Consider the following 18,255-nt stretch of genomic DNA (forward strand, 5'->3'; position numbering starts at 1 on the left):
TTGTATTGTTTCTTCAGATTTCAGCAGCCATAGTTCATGTGGTTTTCCTTCTGCTGTTATAAATATTTTGGGGGAATTAATTGCCACTTGTCTTTAAGTTTAAAAGGTAAACACCTAAAACCCCCTCTAACATCTCCTGTTAAAGGAACACACTTCAGATTATAGAAGAAATGCAAATGAATCTATATGTCCTACCTCTGTTCTAGAGATTCCTGATTCTAGAACAAGTTTCTTTAGTCACGAAGGGAGATCCAAAGGTTGGTATAGTTTAAAGAGAGTTCTGACTCACTCTTTCATTGTTATATATGGAACATGCTGGGAAACAATAGTTAAAAACACCGTATGGGGCTTCCCTGGTGGCGCAGTGGTTGAGAGTCCGCCTGCCGATGCGGGGGACGCAGGTTTGTGCCCCGGTACGGGAGGATCCCACGAGCCGCGGAGTGGCTGGGCCCGTGGGCCGTGGCCCGAGCCTGCGCATCTGTAGCCTGTGCTCCGCAAGGGGAGAGGCCACAGCAGTGGGAGGCCCGCGTATCGCAAAAACAAAAAACAAAAAACAAAACACCGTATGGTTTAGGATTTGAAACTGAACTTTAAAATGTGTCAAGTGGAAAAGTAGTTTATTAAATTTTGTATATAGTACAGAGATAGCCCAATAAAGTAGGTGTTCTGTTTGTTTGTCATGTAAAAGCATTTAGAGTTTCTTTCAGTCAAAAAAACATCATGAAACAGCTTCATCAAGCTCTAGTGGAAATCTTTCCATAGCTACTTTAGGGGTGTAGTAGACCTTTAACTCTGTCCACGATCTCAGAAAGCAAGGCTGATCCTATTACCTAACTAGGCATATGTGATGGAATGAAAAAGTGCTCCTTATACACTTTTTTTTTTTTTTTTTGCAGTACACGGGCCTCTCACTGTTGTGGCCTCTCCCGTTGCGGAGCACAGGCTCCGGATGCACAGGCTCAGCAGCCATGGCTCACGGGCCCAGCTGCTCCGTGGCATATGGGATCTTCCCGGACCGGGGCACGAACCCATGTCCCCTGCATCGGCAGGCGGGCTCTCAACCACTGCACCACCAGGGAAGCCCTCCTCATACACTTTTTTGATGGAGTCAAGAGCATTATTTATCTCAAGAAAAGATGTATTAGCAGAGAACTGCCTCTTCAAACTCAAGCTTGCATTAAATCTTAGAAATCTACCTCTTTATTGCCACTTCTACACCAATAAATACCACACATAAAAAAAACTAATGGAATGGAATGCTGTAAGTTGTCATCTCTTTTTCCATCTCCTTTTGACCCTAGCCCAGAAGAAAAACCAGTTAAATACTGCCTTGATTTCAGCACTAAAAAATACAATATTTAGGAAGCAATACAAATAAGGAAATTAGGAGAGGACAGGAATGTTTGGTTGTTGATTTTTCCCATCCAAGGTCATTCATACCTGCATTCTTCATCACTTTTGATGAGGGGATCAGAGCCTACAGTACCCACCAGAAACTTGGGACTAAGCAAAGGCAAACGAACATGCTGCAGCACCTATGAGATAATAAACACTATTAAAGATGATGCACAGATGATTCCAGAAAATGATGTCAAGAGCAGTTTGTCAGACAGCTCATTGTGGTACCCCATTTAGGAAGGTCTAATGCAATTATCTCAATTTATTTTTCCAGCCAATACTGAGCACCTACCATGTTCCTAAATGTGCCAGGCTCAGAGGATGCAGAGATAAATTAACACAGCCACACCTGACGTCAGGAAGGCTGCAATCTGGTTTACTTATGTCCCATACAAAACTTCAAAACAGAAAAAATCACTGTGTGTTTGGCTGGTTGGGAGTGCAGTTTGATGGATGAGAGTATCTATAATTTGGAGATAATAGGTTTGGGTAAATACAAATTCAGTGCATGTAAACTGGTTTTGAGATGACTCTGAAGGCCAGTGAGGGTTTTGAAAGGAGACACAGGAGTTGATGTTCCGGGGAAAGGACCAGAGAGAGGAAAACACAGAGTTTTCAAATTAAAGACATGAGTTTAAGATGAACCCATTGTGCTAAAAAAATAAATAAATAAAAATAAATAAATAAATAAACACTATTAAAGGCACAAACTCCCATCTGCAAGATATTTAAGAGAATACATAACCCATGCTCCCTACTGTGTTTCCAACTATTTTGAGATCTAATTGGATTAATTAATTGATCTAACTAATAAACAGTGAAGATGGAGGGAAGGCATAAATACTAAATTTATTCTAACCACCAATTCAGTAATTAGAATAATCAGAAAATTGAAAGCACACTAATATCACTTTAGAATGCTATTTTACGCTTTCAGCAGTATGTTGTTATAAGCTCTTCTATAATTAGCTCACATGGCTGTACTCTAATTAACAATCTAGAAGAATATCCCATTAAATTGCTAAGGACTATCATCATAATAACAAGAACATTAAATATTTCATTTAGTGACCACTTATGACCCATATAATTCTTTACTCTTCAAACTGTGGTGGGATTTCCAAGCCATAGGGAAGTGAAACATGATAATTGCTATCCTTACTTTCTTTTGTTCATTTTGTATCATTTAAGTTCTGATTTGTGCTATGGCCCAAACCTAGAGTTGATGCAAAACAGAAGAAGCAAAGGAGCAAAAAGTTCATAATGATAAATGCTTAAAATGCTTCTTAACACTTATCTCCTTGATTATTTGGAAAGAGATGGTCTTTTTTACAGTCTAATATGAAGGCTAGTGAAGATTGTTTCTTTTTTGCAAGTCAAATACATATTATTTCATCCAGTACAAAACAGTTACTTAAAGAAGCATTTCCATCATACCTGGGGTAACTGAGGACGTCTTTCTTGAATACTGTATTTAACCCAGGCCATCACTGCATTGAACACCTGTTCTTCGCTGCGAACATTTAGTTCATCACTAGATATTATATCAATGAGTTGATTGGCTGGAAGCAACATGAACTCTTCACTTTCCATCACCTGTTTGAAGTTCGGTAAGAAAAAAAAAAAAAAAGAACTCTGTGATCAGATTTGATTGTTTTAATATTTTTCTTCAGGGTTGTAGGGAAAAACTCTATTACACAATGGAGCTGAATTTCAAAATAGTACCAGAGAATAAGAAAAGTTTAAAAAGAAAACAGAGATAGGTGGAGCACAGAGGATTTTTAGGACAATGAAACTATCCTGTATGACACTACAGTGGTGGATACATATCATTATACATGCGTCAGAACTCATAAAATGTACACAAAGAGTGAACCCAAATGTAAATTATGGACTTTGGGTGATAATAATATGTCAAGGTAGGTTCTTTAGTTGTAACAAATGTACTTCTGTGGTGCAAGATGTTGATACTGGGAGAGGTTATGTGTGTGTGGAGACAGGGTACATGGGAACTGTACTTTCTGCTCAATTTTGCTTGGAACCTAAAACTCTAAAAACATAAAGTTTATTAATTTTTAAAAAGGGAACATAGGAGAATACAGAGGGCACAATTAAAACTTAGGAAAAATAATAATTTGTGATTTAAGCAATTTAAGAAAAATAATACTTTTTTTCCAAAATGAAGTATGAAGATAAAAATTTATATTCAAAATAAACTAAACTAACTATACCAAATTAGAACTCCCAGGGTGAGGCATATAAAAAAATCAGGAAAAGCTTCCAGAGGAAGGTTAGTTGCTGAAAGGGCAATGTCTGGGGCAGAAACACCAAGGGGCCAGTTTGAAAAAAGAATGAGCATGTCAGCATTTCTACAAGCAAGAATGAACATAATGATGAGAGCATTAGACCCAGGAAAACCACTCTGAGGACCAAACCACTCTGATATGTTCATATTCTCATATCTATATATCTATATATGAAACTACAAACACACCAATTATTTATCTGTACCCAAGGCTTTAGGGCATTGTCAGAATGCAGATGAAATGGCAACATTGCTGTGCAGTCCAGCCACAAATCCCAAAATCTTGTAAAGCTTGTCATCAGTATGTAGAGTAAAAGGGACAAGGCGCAATGCAGAGAAGGGAAATGGTCACTGCTATACTCCATGTGGTTTGTTCCCCCCTTCAGAAGAGTGTGCTACATGTGATGTCTGTTAGTGAAGGAAGAATATGGTTTAAGAGCTCAAATTCCCACCATGCAACCTCTGATGCTGACAATGTACCCTCTCGGGACAGGGTTATTTTCATGCTCGTCAAAAAGTCAGAATATTTAGCAGGAAACGAGATAAGCCATAACAATTTGAATATGTGATTAAGAATTATTCCCTAAGTACATTAGAAAAAATGCAAATCTCAAAATAAAAGTTAAGGGCCATAAAGTCATCTGTACTTATAGTAGAAAACATTAATAAGCACTTCGAGTTTTATGGCACAAGTCTTCATATCATCTGAGTGAGAGACCTTCTGGGGTTCAGGAATGAAATAGGAAACCTTTAAATTTTAGGTGAGGTTGCCTAGCCAGGTCACTTAGTTAGAATGACTGCATTGTACTCTCTGTGGCAGGGTTGTTGGATTTAGCAAATAAGAGTACAGGGCGTATTTATACTAAAAACTATTTGTTGTTCATCTGAAACAAATTCAACTGGCCATCCTGCATTTTATCTGGCAGCCTTATGTTGGGGGCTATAAAGTCAAGAGCCAGATTTGGGGCCTAGCTCCAAATGAAGTATGCTGGCCTTCACGGCATACAAAATTTTAGCCATAGTTGTATCTTTCTTTCCTCTTATTTTCTTTTTACTCTGATTTCTTTACTTAAGACAAGTGGTATTGTATATCTTTGTGAAGTGCGTTAACACTCTTTTAGGATCTTGTCAGAGTATAAATTTTTTCCCCAATTTAGTGATTATAAAACAAATATAAAAATATCAAGGAACACCAAGTTTAAAGTTTATGAATAAACCGCTATGATATTAACAAGTCACTTACTGGAAATCTTAGATGGCAAGAAGACACAAACATCTGTGTGAGAAAATGTTTTTTGGCACTAAGAGCAAAGAGTAAAAATAATATTTTTGATGAACAAAGTCTGGTTAAAACGTCACTTCTCTTTTTTCCATCAACAAGAAAAAGACGTTCATGATCTACCATTAGGGCAAATCTAGCACTGAAGTCTATCCTTGAACCAAACAACCAGGTTAAGAAAATAATGCTTTAAAATACCCGCTTTTTAAATAAGAGTTTGCAGGAGATCTAATTTTAAGTCCCACACTATTATGGCAATGCGCTTACTTTTAGTTTCTTCAGATAAATGTAGATACAATCTGAAGAATGAATAAAGCTGAAAACAATAAGAATGAATAAGGAAAGTAAGTATTCTAGAGTTGTAACAGAAATGAATGGTGAATTCAGTGATGTTGAGTTGAAAGAAAAAATTTAACTTTATGTTTAGGAGCAAGCGTAACACTGTATGAATTAAGTTATGCCTAATAAAATAGAAGGAAATTAAATATAGATTTAAGTTTGAAAATAACTTAAATGAATCACAAGTTTTCAGCCCCAAATGGTAACTTTCTTTGCATCTACACAGAACCATTCTAGTCCATGATCAAGGGTAAGGTTTCCTCACTGGGATTTCAATATATCAGTTGACTTTGGAGGCAGGGTTAGAACTGCAGGGATTTCTTAATCTGGGGTCCAATGACTTTGGCAAATTATTTTGGAAATCCTAAATGATGGCAAATCTTTATTTTTTGGAGAGTGGATTTGATATTTAAAAATAGTGGAATGAAGTTAAGAGTCAAATCTGTTAAAGAAGTTGTGTGAAGGAGTTACTTTGAATGAGAAATTAAGTGTGACTATAAAATACGGACTCAATTAATTTTAATGAAGTATAAACTCCATTCAGTTATGGTGTATTCCTCTTTTTATATTTTGTTGGAATCAATTTACTAATATTGTATTAAGGACTTTCTCATCTAAATTCATGAGAGATATTGATCTGTAGTTTTATTTTAGTGTCTGTGGTTTTGAAATCAGGGTGATTTTGACCTTGTTTGGCAACCTCCACCACTTTTTTCTGAAAGATTTGGTATAGGATTAGTATTATTTCTTTCTTAAAGGTTCAATAGAATTCACCTTCTGGGACTGGTGTTTTTTTTTGGGGGGGAAGGTTTTTAAATCATTGGTTTAAAATTTCTTTCACAGATATAGGGTTATTCTGGTTTTCTGTTTCTTCTTAAGTTTTTGTAATTTGTGTTTTTCAAACAATTTGTCAATTTCATGTTGTTGAATTTATTGGCAAAACATTGCTCATGATATTCCCTTATTATCCTTTTTAATGTCTGAGGGATTTGAAGTGATGTCCTCTCTTTTATTTCTGATACTGGTAATTTGTATCTTCTCTCCATTTTTTCTTTATCAGTACAGATAGAGGTTCATCAATTTTTTTCAAAGTACCATTGATTTTTGCTTCATCCTTTATACTTTGTTCCTTCTACTTTGGGTTTAATTTGCTCTTTTTTTTCCTAGTTCACAAAAGTAACCACTGGAATGAAAATACAAACCTTCCTATATACTAAAAGATATTAAAATGAAAAGCAAAGAAGACACTATACAGAGAAACAGAGTAAAAACAACTAAATCAGATACTATTTACAAAAATATAATATAACAGAGTTGAGAACAAACATATCAGTCATAGCAATAGATACAAGTGGGTTTTAACTGCCTATTTAAAGAAAAAGATTTTCAAACTGGCTCATAAAGCAAAACCCAATTCAAGAAAAATACCTAAAACATCATGATGCAAAAAGACTAAAAGTAAAGGGATGGGCCAAGATACATCAAGCAACTGAAAACAATAAGAAAACAGGAACAGAAAGCCAGATATCAGACAAAATAGAATTCAGAGAACAAAATAATTAAATCTGACAAAGGAGAACACTTTACAAAGCTAAAAGTTACGATTTATAAGAAAGAAACAAAAGGATTATATATTCATCAAGCAACATAGTGACAACAAATATAAACTACAGATAATGCAAGGGGTAATAGATAGAAACACATTAATAAGAGACTAACATATGTGGACAAAAAATAAGAATATAAAAGAGCTAAGAGGGGAGAGTAGCCAAGATGGCAAAGCAGAAAGACCCCGAGCTCACCTCCTCTCATGAGCACACCAAAATTACAATATCTGCAGAAGAACCATTGATGAAAAAGACTGGAACCTACTAGGAAAAGATCTTCTACAACTAAAGGTATAAAGAAGGAACCACAACAAGACTGACAGGAGGGGCAGACTCATGATATAATCAAATCCCATAGCCCAGGGAATTCCCTGGTGGTCCAGTGGTTAGGACTCTGCACTTTCACTGCCGAGGGCTCGGGTCCAATCCCTCGTTAGGGAACTAAGATCCCACAAGGCGTGCAGTGCAGAAAAAAAAAAGGAAAAAAAAATCCCATAGCTCTAGGAGGGCAACCAACAAACTAGAGAATAATATTGCAGAGGTTCTCCCAAAGGAGTGAGAGTTCTGAGCTCCACGTCAGACTCCCTAGGCCAGGAGTAAGGCACTGGGAAGAAGAGCCCCCAGAGCATTTGGTTTTGAAGGCCAGTGGGGCTTAATTGCAGGAGCCCCACAGGACTGGGGGAAATAGAGACTTCACTCTTAAAGTGTGCACACAAAAATCTCACGTGCACCGGGACCCAGGGAAAAAGCAGTAATTTGATAGGAGCCTCTGCCAGACCTACCTGCTGGTCTTGGACAGTCTCCTAGAGAGGTGGGGGGTGACAGCGGCTCACCCTGGGGACATAGACACTGGTGGCAGACCTACTGGGGAACATTCAAATGTGTGAACAATGCTACTGGCAGTTGCTATCTTGGCTCATTAGCAACAAGACCTGGCCCTACCCAGTAGCCTGTAAATGCCAGTGCTGGGATGCCTTGGGCCAAACAACTAAGTGGGCAGGGACACAGCCCTATCCATCAGCAGACTGGCTGCCTAAAGACTTCCTGAGCCCATGGCTCTCTCTAAACACGACCCTGGACACAGCTCTGCCCACCAGAGGGCCAAGGCCCAGCTCCACCCACCACTGGGCAGGCACCAGCCCTTCCCACCAACAAGCCTGCACTAGCCTCTAGACCAGCCTCACCCATCAGGAGGCGGGCACCAGAAACAAGAAAACTATGATCCTGTAGCCTGTGGATCAAGTACACCAACAGCAGGCCAGACCATACCCTGGAATCAGCTGGGACCTGGCCCTGCCCACTAGCAGGCTAATGCAAGGTTTGGGACACAGTGGACCCCATACCCAACTGTGTCAGGAAATGCCCCCATATTCCCCAATAATCTGAAATGAGCTCAGGGATCCCTGGGCCCTGCAGCAGACTCCAGGAGCCAGCTCTGTCTTCTGGTAGTCTGGCACTAGCCCCAGAATCTGGCTTTACCCACCACTGGGTGGGCAATGGCCCCAGGGTCTTTGGGACCCTGACTCCACCTACCAGTGAACCATAACTAACCCTGGAGCCCCCTAGGTTCTGCAATCATCCTCCTTGTGACCATGCCCCACTAAACAGCAGCCAGCAGCATCAACACAAGGCAGAGCTTGGCAACCAACTGGACTAGGGGCTAACCAAGCCTAACAGTTCACACACAGTCAGCCCTCCACAACAGAAGGACCCACACAGCCCTCTTACAGGGAACCCCTAGAGCATACAGCTTGGGTGACAAGAGGGGAGTGTACTGCTGGGATGCAAAGGACGTCTCCTAGAGTAGGGCACTTCTTCAAGGTTGAGAAATGTAACTAACACACCACATCATAAAAATAAAATACCAACTTAGACAAAATGAGGTGGCAGAGGAATATATTGCAGATGGAAGAACAAGATAAAACCCCAGAAGAACTATGTGAAGTGGAGAAAAGCAATCTACCTGAGAAAGAGTTCAGAGTAATGATCATAAAGATCAAAGAACGCAGGAGAAGAATGGATGCACAGAATGAGAAGTCAGAAGTTTTTTAAAAAAAAAAACAAAAAGCAAAAGACAACTTTATTTATGAGACTTCCCTGGTGCTCCAGTGGTTAAGATTGAAAATATAAAGAAAAATATAAAGAAGAACAAAACAGAGATGAAGAATACAATAAATAAAATGAAAAATACTCTAGAAGGAATCAGTAGCAGACTAAATGATACAAAGGAACGGATCAGTGAGCTGGAAGATAGAGTAGTGGAAATCACTGCTGTTGAACAGAAAAAAGAACAAAGAATGAAAAGAAATGAGGACAATTTAAGAGATCTCTGGAACAACATCAAATGCAATAATATTCGCATTATAGAGGTCCCTGAAGAAGGAGAGAGAAAGAAAGGGCCTGAGAACATATTTGAAGACATGCTAGCTGAAAACTTCCCTAACCTGGGAAAGGAAACCATCACCCAAATTCAGTAAGCTCAGAGAGTCCCACACCGGATAAACCCAAAGGGGAACACACCAAGATACACTGTAATCAAAGTGACGAAAATTAAAGATAAAGAGAGAATATTAAAAGCAACAAGGGAAAAGCAACAAATAACATACAAGGGAACTCCCATAAGGCTATCAGCTGATTTTTCAGCAGAAACTCTGCAGGCCAGGAGGGAGTGGCACAATATATTTAAAGTGATGAAAAGGAAAAACCTACAACCAAGAATACTCTACCAGCAAGGCTTTCATTCAGATTTGATGGAGAAATCAAAAGCGTTAAAGACAAGCAAAATCTAAGAGTTCAGCACCACCAAATTAGCTTTATGACAAATGTTGACACATTATTGACCGGGGGATTTTTGCAGAAACTAACACCTGTGGCCAGTGATTTGCTATATAAGTAAATATTGAAACACCCGCATTTGAGTAAATATCGACAACTTTTTTTGCACTTAATGTATTTATTTGGAACTTTGTACATGTCTTACTAAAGCATTCTAATATCTCATTAGAGTGTGACGGGCAATATAGCAGGAACCTCTGTGCAGGGGAAAAGAACATCTATTACAAATATACTGTGTTTCACTGTGCTTTCCCCTGGAAGAGCAGACTTACACTTTCTGGCAGCATTTTTATTTATTTTTTAGTCCTGTTGGTATTATTATCTCTAGAATATGTTCTTTTATTTTACCTGATAGTTGACAAGGTGGATCTTTGCAGGCAGCTTTTAGAAATGCCACAAGAAGGACCAGGTGTGGGACTACCACTACATTCATCAGAATGCTCAGTTACCCATTCTCTAGCTACTGCTGACAAAAATTGCTTGTAAGTCATTTTATTCTGTGCATTAAGGCTACAATAAACTTTAAACGCATTGAATAAACTGTAATTACTCAAATGGAAACCCACTTTCTTATACCATTTTCGAGTTTTCCAGAGGATACTGAAGTTTGCCAGATATAGATCAATCAACTCCTTTCATATATTTATTATACTCTAGTATACAAGTGGGCTTGGTTATCTGATGGCCAGTCCTCCTGTCTTCCTTTCCTGTAGATGCTGTGGAGGCCTCATGAATAGCTGTCACCATGTGGACTAGCCTCTTGTCTTTCCATGTAAGAAGAATCACTTCTCCCTTCCATAAGAATGTCATTTCTCCCCTCTGTAGACTTTTAAAATTTCTCCTTTAATTGATTTGGTAGACCACGATTCTCTCTTATAGTCCCACAAACTCTGGTTTTATTTTTCAACAATATTTCAGATGTGGACACACTGTTGTAATAATTGTCTTGGTAAATATGGTGCCGTGAACCAAGATAAAGTTGTATGACTGATAACTTTGTTTCTTGCAGTTTCTTTCCTTCACCTGTGTAAATTTCAAGTTTGCATGTATACCCAGTTTCACTTTAGCTAACCATCCTGACCAAAACTCCATATTTTGTAAGTTTTCTGGAATTATAGGTTTTGAATCTGAGTCATCCTCTCCACTTTATCATTGCCTCATCAAGTGATAGCTCTTGTCTGGGTATAAAGATCGACTGAAATTTTGGTAGAAAATAATCCAAGAGAGGTTTAACTTTTGAAATTCTGTCTGCAGGAAGTGGAGTTTCTGATTTATCGTTAAAGTGAAGAAATGTCCTCATTTGTTTGAACCTTCTTCTCATCATAACCTTTGGAAAGATATGTACTTCATGTAAGGGATCAGTCGATCAATATTCTTTCCAGTGTGACTTTCTTATTTGTCCCATCAAAATTATTAATCCAAGAATCTTCTTCGTGTCACTATTGATTACATCAGTCCATTTTAAAGCCTTCTCATACTTTTTATGTGATTTTTCATTCTGTTGGTGATACAAGTTTGAGAAGTGACCAACTCGAAAAAGTTGTTAACAAAAATTAGTTCTGTTATTTCACTAACACTTTGTGGGATATTACATTCAACAGTTACACCTGACACACCTGTAAAGTCTTCTAATTTCATGAAATGCTGTTTTCAATACATTGTTCTGTAGAAGCAAAGGAGCATTTTCCAGAACCATGAGTTTCATTTTCACTTTCCGTATCAGAATCAACCACTAAGGTTTTTTTTTTGTCTTTTTGTTGGTCTAATATTCACATCGTCTGAATCAGAACTATATTCTGAGGAACTATCATTTTCTAACACACTAGCATATATGTCATTTGGACAGTCAGAGAAAGTATCTGCATAAAATACACTGAAAAATTCTTCTTCATTCAAAATTTTGTGACGAGTCATTAAAAAATTTTTATGGTAATGAACTAGTGTGTATAACATACACAAGGTTGGAACAAAAACCTAACGGAGCAAAATGTGAATAACAACAATCTTAAGTTGTAAAATGAACCCTTGATCAATTTTAAGCTCTAACAACTTCGCATGGTGATGTTAATTATATTACTCTCTAAAAACATATTGATATGCCTCTGGTCAATATGTTCAGGTAATAAAAGATGCATTAATAGGTCTCCAGTCAATAAGTTGTTAAAGGAACTTCATTAGGTGAAAAAGAAAAGGCCACAAATAGAAACAAGAAAATTATGAAATGAAAAAGCTCACCGGTAAAGGCAAACATACAGTAAAGTTAGGAAATCATCCACACACAAAGCAAGTAGGGAGGTTAAAAAACAAAAGCAGGAACTTCCCTGATGGTGCAATGGTTAAGAATCCGCCTGCCAATGCAGCGGACACAGGTTCGATCCCTGCTCTGGGAAGATCCCACATGCCATGGATCAACTAAGCCTGTGTACCACAACTACTGAGCCTGTACTCTAGAGCCCGTGAGCCAATGTGCCACAACTATTGAAGCCCGCCGCCCTAGAGCCCATGCACCCCAACAAGAGAAGTCACCACAACGAGAAGCCTGCGCACCTCAACAAAGAGTAGTGCCCGCTGGCTGCAACTAGAGAAAGCCTGCATGCAGCAACAAAGACCCAATGCAGCCAAAAATAAATAAATAAATTTATTTAAAAAAAAAAGACCAAAGCAATAAAATCATCTGTATCCACAATAAGCAGTTAAGGGATACACAAAACAATTAGATGTAAAATATGACATCAAAAATAGTAACTGTGAGGGGAGGATAGTACAAATACAGGGTATTTAGAATACATCTGAAATTAAGAGATCAGCAAGTTAAAACAACCATGTTTATATATAGACTGCTATACAAAAACATGGTAACTGCAAACCAAAATTCTACAATAGATATACACACAAAAACGAAAAAGGAATCCACGATAGAAGAGAACAAAAGAATAAGAAAGGGGAAGAAAAGACCTACAAAAACAAATCCAAAACAATTAACAAAATGGCAATCGCAACATACACACCAATAATAATCTTAAATGTAAATGGGCTAAAGGCTCAACCAAAAGACATAGACTGGCTGAATGGATACAAAAACAAAACCTGCGTATGTGCTGCCTACAAGAGACTCACTTCAGATCTAGAGACACATACAGAATCAAAGAGAGGGGATGGAAAAAAATATTCCATGCAAATGGAAATAAAAGAAAGATGGAGTAGCAATACTTATATCAGACAAAACAGACTTTAAAATAAAGACTATTACAAGAGACAAAGACAGATGCTATATAATGATCAAAGGATCAATCCAAGAAGACATAACAATTGTAAATATATATATACCCAAATATATAAGTCAAATATTAACAAACATAAAAGGAGAAATCGACAGTAACACAATAATAGTAGGGGACTTTAACACCCCACTTAAAACAATGGGCAAACGATCCAGATAGAAAATCAACAAAGAAACATAGGCCTTAAATAACACATTAGACCAAATGGATTTCACTGATATATACAGAGCATTCTATCTGAAAGCAGCAAAAACCACATTCTTTTCAAGTGCACATGGAACATTTTCCAGGGTAGATCACATGCTAGGCCACAAAACAAGCTTCAGTAAATTTAAGAAAACTGAAATCATGTCATGCATCTTTTGTGACCACAACACTATGAGACTAGAAATCAATTACAAGAAAAAAAACTGCAAAAAACACAAACACATGGAGGCTAAACAATATGCTACTAAACAACCAATGGATCACTGAAGAAATAAATCATAGGGGAAATTAATATATACCTAGAGACAAATGAAAACAGAAAGATCCAAAATCTATGGGACGCAGCATGAACAGTTCTAAGAGGGAAATTTACAGAGATACAAGCTTACCTCAGGAAACAAGAAAAATCTCAAATAAACAACCTAACCTCACACCTAAAGGAACTAGAGAAAGAAGAACAAACAAAACCCAAAGTTAGTAGAAGGAAAGAAATCATAAATCAGAGCACAAATAAATGAATTAGAGAGTAAAAAAAAAATAGAAAAGAACAATGAAACTAAAATCTGGTTCTTTGAAAAGATAAACAAAACTGATAAACTTTTAGCCAGACTCATCAAGAAAAAAAGGGAGGGGAGATCAAGATCATGGAATAGAAGGACATGCAGCACATCTCTTCCCACAAATTAATCAAAATACATTACATGTGGAACAGTTATTACAGAATACCTACTGAACACTAGCAGAAGATCTCATACAACCAAAGCTGCAAGAAAAGATCAACATGTAAATAGGTAGGAGGAAAGGAAAAAAAAATAAAAGGAATTGAGATGGGACCTGTGCCCCTGGGAGGGAGCTGTGAAAGGGGAAACGTTCGCTCACCATGGAACCTCCTTTACCTACTGGGAGATCAGCTGGGACAGAAAGGAAGCTTCAGAGGCTCAGAGGAGAGTTCAGCAGCTGGCTTGTGGCAGGTAGGCTAGAGAGAGACCAGCACAGAGAGTCCTGGACACCTTGGTATACTTCTCAGCCCAAGACACACTCCTGCTGGTGTGTACAGTGGCTGGGTGCTGAAACTTGGGCTTCAACAGAAAGATCTGAGAAAAGGACTTGGTTTGGCTGTGTGGAGACAGCCTGAAGGTCATGTAGTGTGGTGTGGGCCACAACTTGGGGTGAGGGCAGGACAGAGCCTGGGTCTGTCACAGGAGCTCCATTATCAACTTGCACACAAAGGGAGGGGCATGGCCTCATTATAGCATCCTCATTCTCAGCGTGCTCATGACGGACACAACTCTGCTATAAGCAAGCATTGGTGGGTTGCCCACACACAGGCGGGGCTCAAATCTGATCCAATTGCTGGCAGGGGCGTGACTCTGGTGAATTTATGCAGCTGGCAGTTTTGTGAGCAAAGTGCCTGTGGGACATGCAAGTGGGTTACTGTTGCTCCTCTGGGGCAGGTCAGGCACTAGAAGCAGTGGACTTTGTGGGCGTGCACATGTGGAGGCAGGGCTGGGATATGGGCTGATTCCCAGCACTCCTAGACAGGTCAAGGTGTTCAACTACGGCAGGTCTGGGTGTTGCAATTTCAGCGGATTTGCACTGGCGGCTTTGTGAACGCAGCGCCTGAGGGACTTGATTGCCCATGTTCCCACAGCTAAGGTGGGGCTGAGGGCAGTGCCAACAGCACTGTACTTTGTGAATGTGCACAAGGGGTGACAGGCAATGTCAAAGAGTAAATGTCTTGGTGAACAGCTCCTGCAGAGGAATACTCAGTAGCTCCTTTCCCAGTGACAGTGCTCCAGTCCAGCTTATCTCACACCACAGCTTAGAACCGATTCTAGGGGCTTCTACTCCAACAACTGGGGAGCCGACCCTGCTGCCAACAGGGATGTGACATCCAGCGCAGGCTCTGGTCACCACACCACCAATCACACCCCCAATCAAGGGGATAACAGCCAGCACTCCCTGAGGAAAGACATGGTAGGCATCCATATCAAAAACAGCCCTCACATCAAAACTATTAGACTCATGCAGGCTACACAGGGATGTTCCCTGTGTACAAAAACAGCTTTTCAAGACCACAGTAGATAACTGTTTCTCCTAAATTCATAGAGAAATAAGTAAAATGAAGAGGTAGGAACTACTCCCAACTAAAAGAACAAGAGAAAATGCCCGAAAGAACAATGAAACAGATCTCTCCAGTCTATTAGACCCTGAGTTCAAAAAGGAGGTAATAAAAATGCAGAAGGAATTAAGAAAGGCTATTGATAGAAATGAAGATCACTGTAACAGGAAACTATGAAGAGGAGCCAATCAAAATTAGACAACTTAAATGCTGAGATGAAAACTGAGCTAAAGGCAATAAGAAATAGCAAACTAAATAATACAGAAGAACGAATGAATGATCTGGGAGATAGAATAATAGAAATCACTGAATAAGAATAGCAGACAGAAAGACAAATGAAAAAAAAATGAAAACAACATATGAGACCTATGGGATAATATAAAGTGTGCCAACTAGGCATAACAGGGATCCCAGAAGGAGAAGAAAGAGAAAAGGGGATAAAAAAAATCTGTCTGGAGAAATTATGGCTGAAAGCTTCCCAAACCTAAAGAAAGAAATAGATATCCAGGTACAGGAAGCAGAGGGTCCCAAACAAGAGGAACCCAAACAGACCTACACCAAGACATATTATAACTAAAATGGCAAAAAGTTACAGATACAGAAAAACAAAAAGTCAGTTACAAGGGAATCCCCATAAGGCTATCAGCTGAATTCTCTACAGAAATGCTGCACGGTGGAAGGGAGTGGCAAGATATATTCTAAGTCATGAAAGGGAAAAACCTTCAACCTAGGAAAATCTACCCAGAAAGATTATCATTTAGAATAGAAGGAGAGATAAAGAATTTCTCAGACAAGCAAAAACTAAAAGGATACAGCAATACTAAACCTTTCCTAAAAGACATATTGAAAGGTCTTCTCCAAATAGAAAAGAAATAAGAATCTATAGGAAAGAAAAAGTCACAATAGGAAAAGCAAATATATAAAAGGATTGTAGATCACTTACCAGTACAGAGGCTTTTTAAAAAAATTTGTGAAAGCAATTATAATTACAATAAACAGCAAAAGGATAAACATGAAGATGTAAAATAGGACATCAAAATGATAAAATGTAGGGGAAGGAAGTAAGAAAGTGTAGATTTTTTTTTAGACTGTGTTTGAGATTATGTGATTACCTGTCTAAAGCAAGTAGATCTAGTAATGGGTTGGCATACTTGAAAACCAGGGTAACCACAAATCAAAAACATACAATAGATTCCAAAAAAGGAAAAAGAAGAGAACTCAAGCATAATAGAAAAGAAAACCATCAAACATAAAAGGAAAAACAAAAGAAAAAGAAAGGAATAGAGAAGAAATACAAAATCAACTGGAAAATAAGCTTTAAAATGGCAATAAATACATATATATCAGTAATTACCCAAAATGCCATGGACTAAATGCTCCAAACAAAAGACAAAGAGTGGCAGACTGGATAATAACATGAGAGCCTACAATATGCTGCCTATAAGAGTCTCACTTTAGGGTGAAGGACACACACATGGAAAAACATACTTCAGGCAAATGGAAATGACAAGAAAGCAGGGGTAGCAATACTCATATCAGACAAAATAGACTTTAAAACAAAGGCCACAAAGAAAGATAAAGAAGAACATCATATAATGATAAAAGGATCAATACAAGAAGAGGACATTATACTCATTAATATATGTCCCCAATATATGAGCACCTAAATATATAAAACAAATACTAACAGACATAAAGGGAGAAATTGATGGGAATACAAAAGTAGGAGACTTTAACATCTCACTGACATCAATGGACAGATCTTCCAGACAGAAAATCAGTAAGGCAGCAGAGACCCTACATGACACAATAGAACAGTTAGATTTAATTAATATCTTCAAGACATTACATCCAAAAAACCCCAGAATACACATTCTTTTCAAGCGCACATGGGACATTCTCTAGGAAAGACCACATACTAGGAAACAAAACAATTCTCAACAAATTTAAGAGTATAGAAATTATTTCAAGGCTCTTTTCTGACCACACAGTATGAAGCTAGAAATCAACCACAGAACAAGAAATGAAAAAAAAAAGATTATATGGAGACTAAAAAACATGCTACTAAAAAAACCAATGAGTCAACAATGAAATAAAAAAGGAAATTAAAAAATATCTCGACACAAATGACAATGAAAACACAACCATACAAAATCTATGGAGGCAGCATAAGCAGTCCTAAGAGAGAAGTTCATAGCAATACAGGCCTTCCTCAAAAATAAGAAAAATCTCAAATAAACAACCTAACCTACCACCTAAAAGAATTAGAAAAGAAGAACAAGCAAAACCTAAAGTCAGCTGAAGGAAGGAAACAATAAAGATCAGAGAGGAAATAAATAAAAGAGATTTAAAAAAAACAGAAAAAAACGAATAAAACCAAGAGCTGGTTTTTTGAAAGGATAAACAAAATCAATAAACCTCTGGCCAGGCTCACCAAGAAGAAAAGAAAGAGGTCCTAAATGAACAAAATAAGAAATGAAAGGGAAAAATAACAACTGACGTTGCAGAAATACAAAAAATCATAAGAAAAAATATGAACAGTTATATGCCAAGAAGTTGGACAACCTAGAGGAAATGGACAAGCTTCTACAAACGTACAGCCCACCAAAACTGAATCAAAAAGAAATAGATGGGGCTTCCCTGGTAGTGCAGTGGTTAAGAATCAGCCTGCCAATGCAGGGGACATGGGTTCGAGCCCTGGTCCGGAAAGATCCCACATGCCGTGGAGCAACTAAGCCTGTACACCACAACTACTGAGCCTGCGCTCTAGAGCCCACAAGCCACAACTACTGAGCCCATGTGCCACAACTACTGAAGCCCACGTGCCTAGAGCTCGTGCTCTGCAACAAGAGAAGCCACCGCAATGAGACGCCCGTGTGCAG

At 38.3% G+C, this 18,255-nt stretch overlaps 1 protein-coding gene across 1 annotated transcript in view; it reads right to left on the reverse strand.

Moving 5' to 3' along the window:
• KLHL20 (kelch like family member 20) overlaps positions 1-18,255 on the reverse strand; it is a 77,957-nt gene that overhangs the window by 33,826 nt on the left and 25,876 nt on the right. The window contains exons 4-5 of the mRNA XM_060091246.1: positions 2,836-2,994; positions 1,441-1,535 (exon numbers count right to left, since the gene is read on the reverse strand). Coding sequence (XP_059947229.1) covers positions 1,441-1,535; positions 2,836-2,994 — 254 coding nt within the window. The remainder of the gene's footprint in view (positions 1-1,440; positions 1,536-2,835; positions 2,995-18,255) is intronic.

The sequence above is a fragment of the Mesoplodon densirostris genome, chromosome 2, assembly GCF_025265405.1.
Source record: "Mesoplodon densirostris isolate mMesDen1 chromosome 2, mMesDen1 primary haplotype, whole genome shotgun sequence".
In the NCBI taxonomy this organism is placed as follows: domain Eukaryota; kingdom Metazoa; phylum Chordata; class Mammalia; order Artiodactyla; family Ziphiidae; genus Mesoplodon; species Mesoplodon densirostris.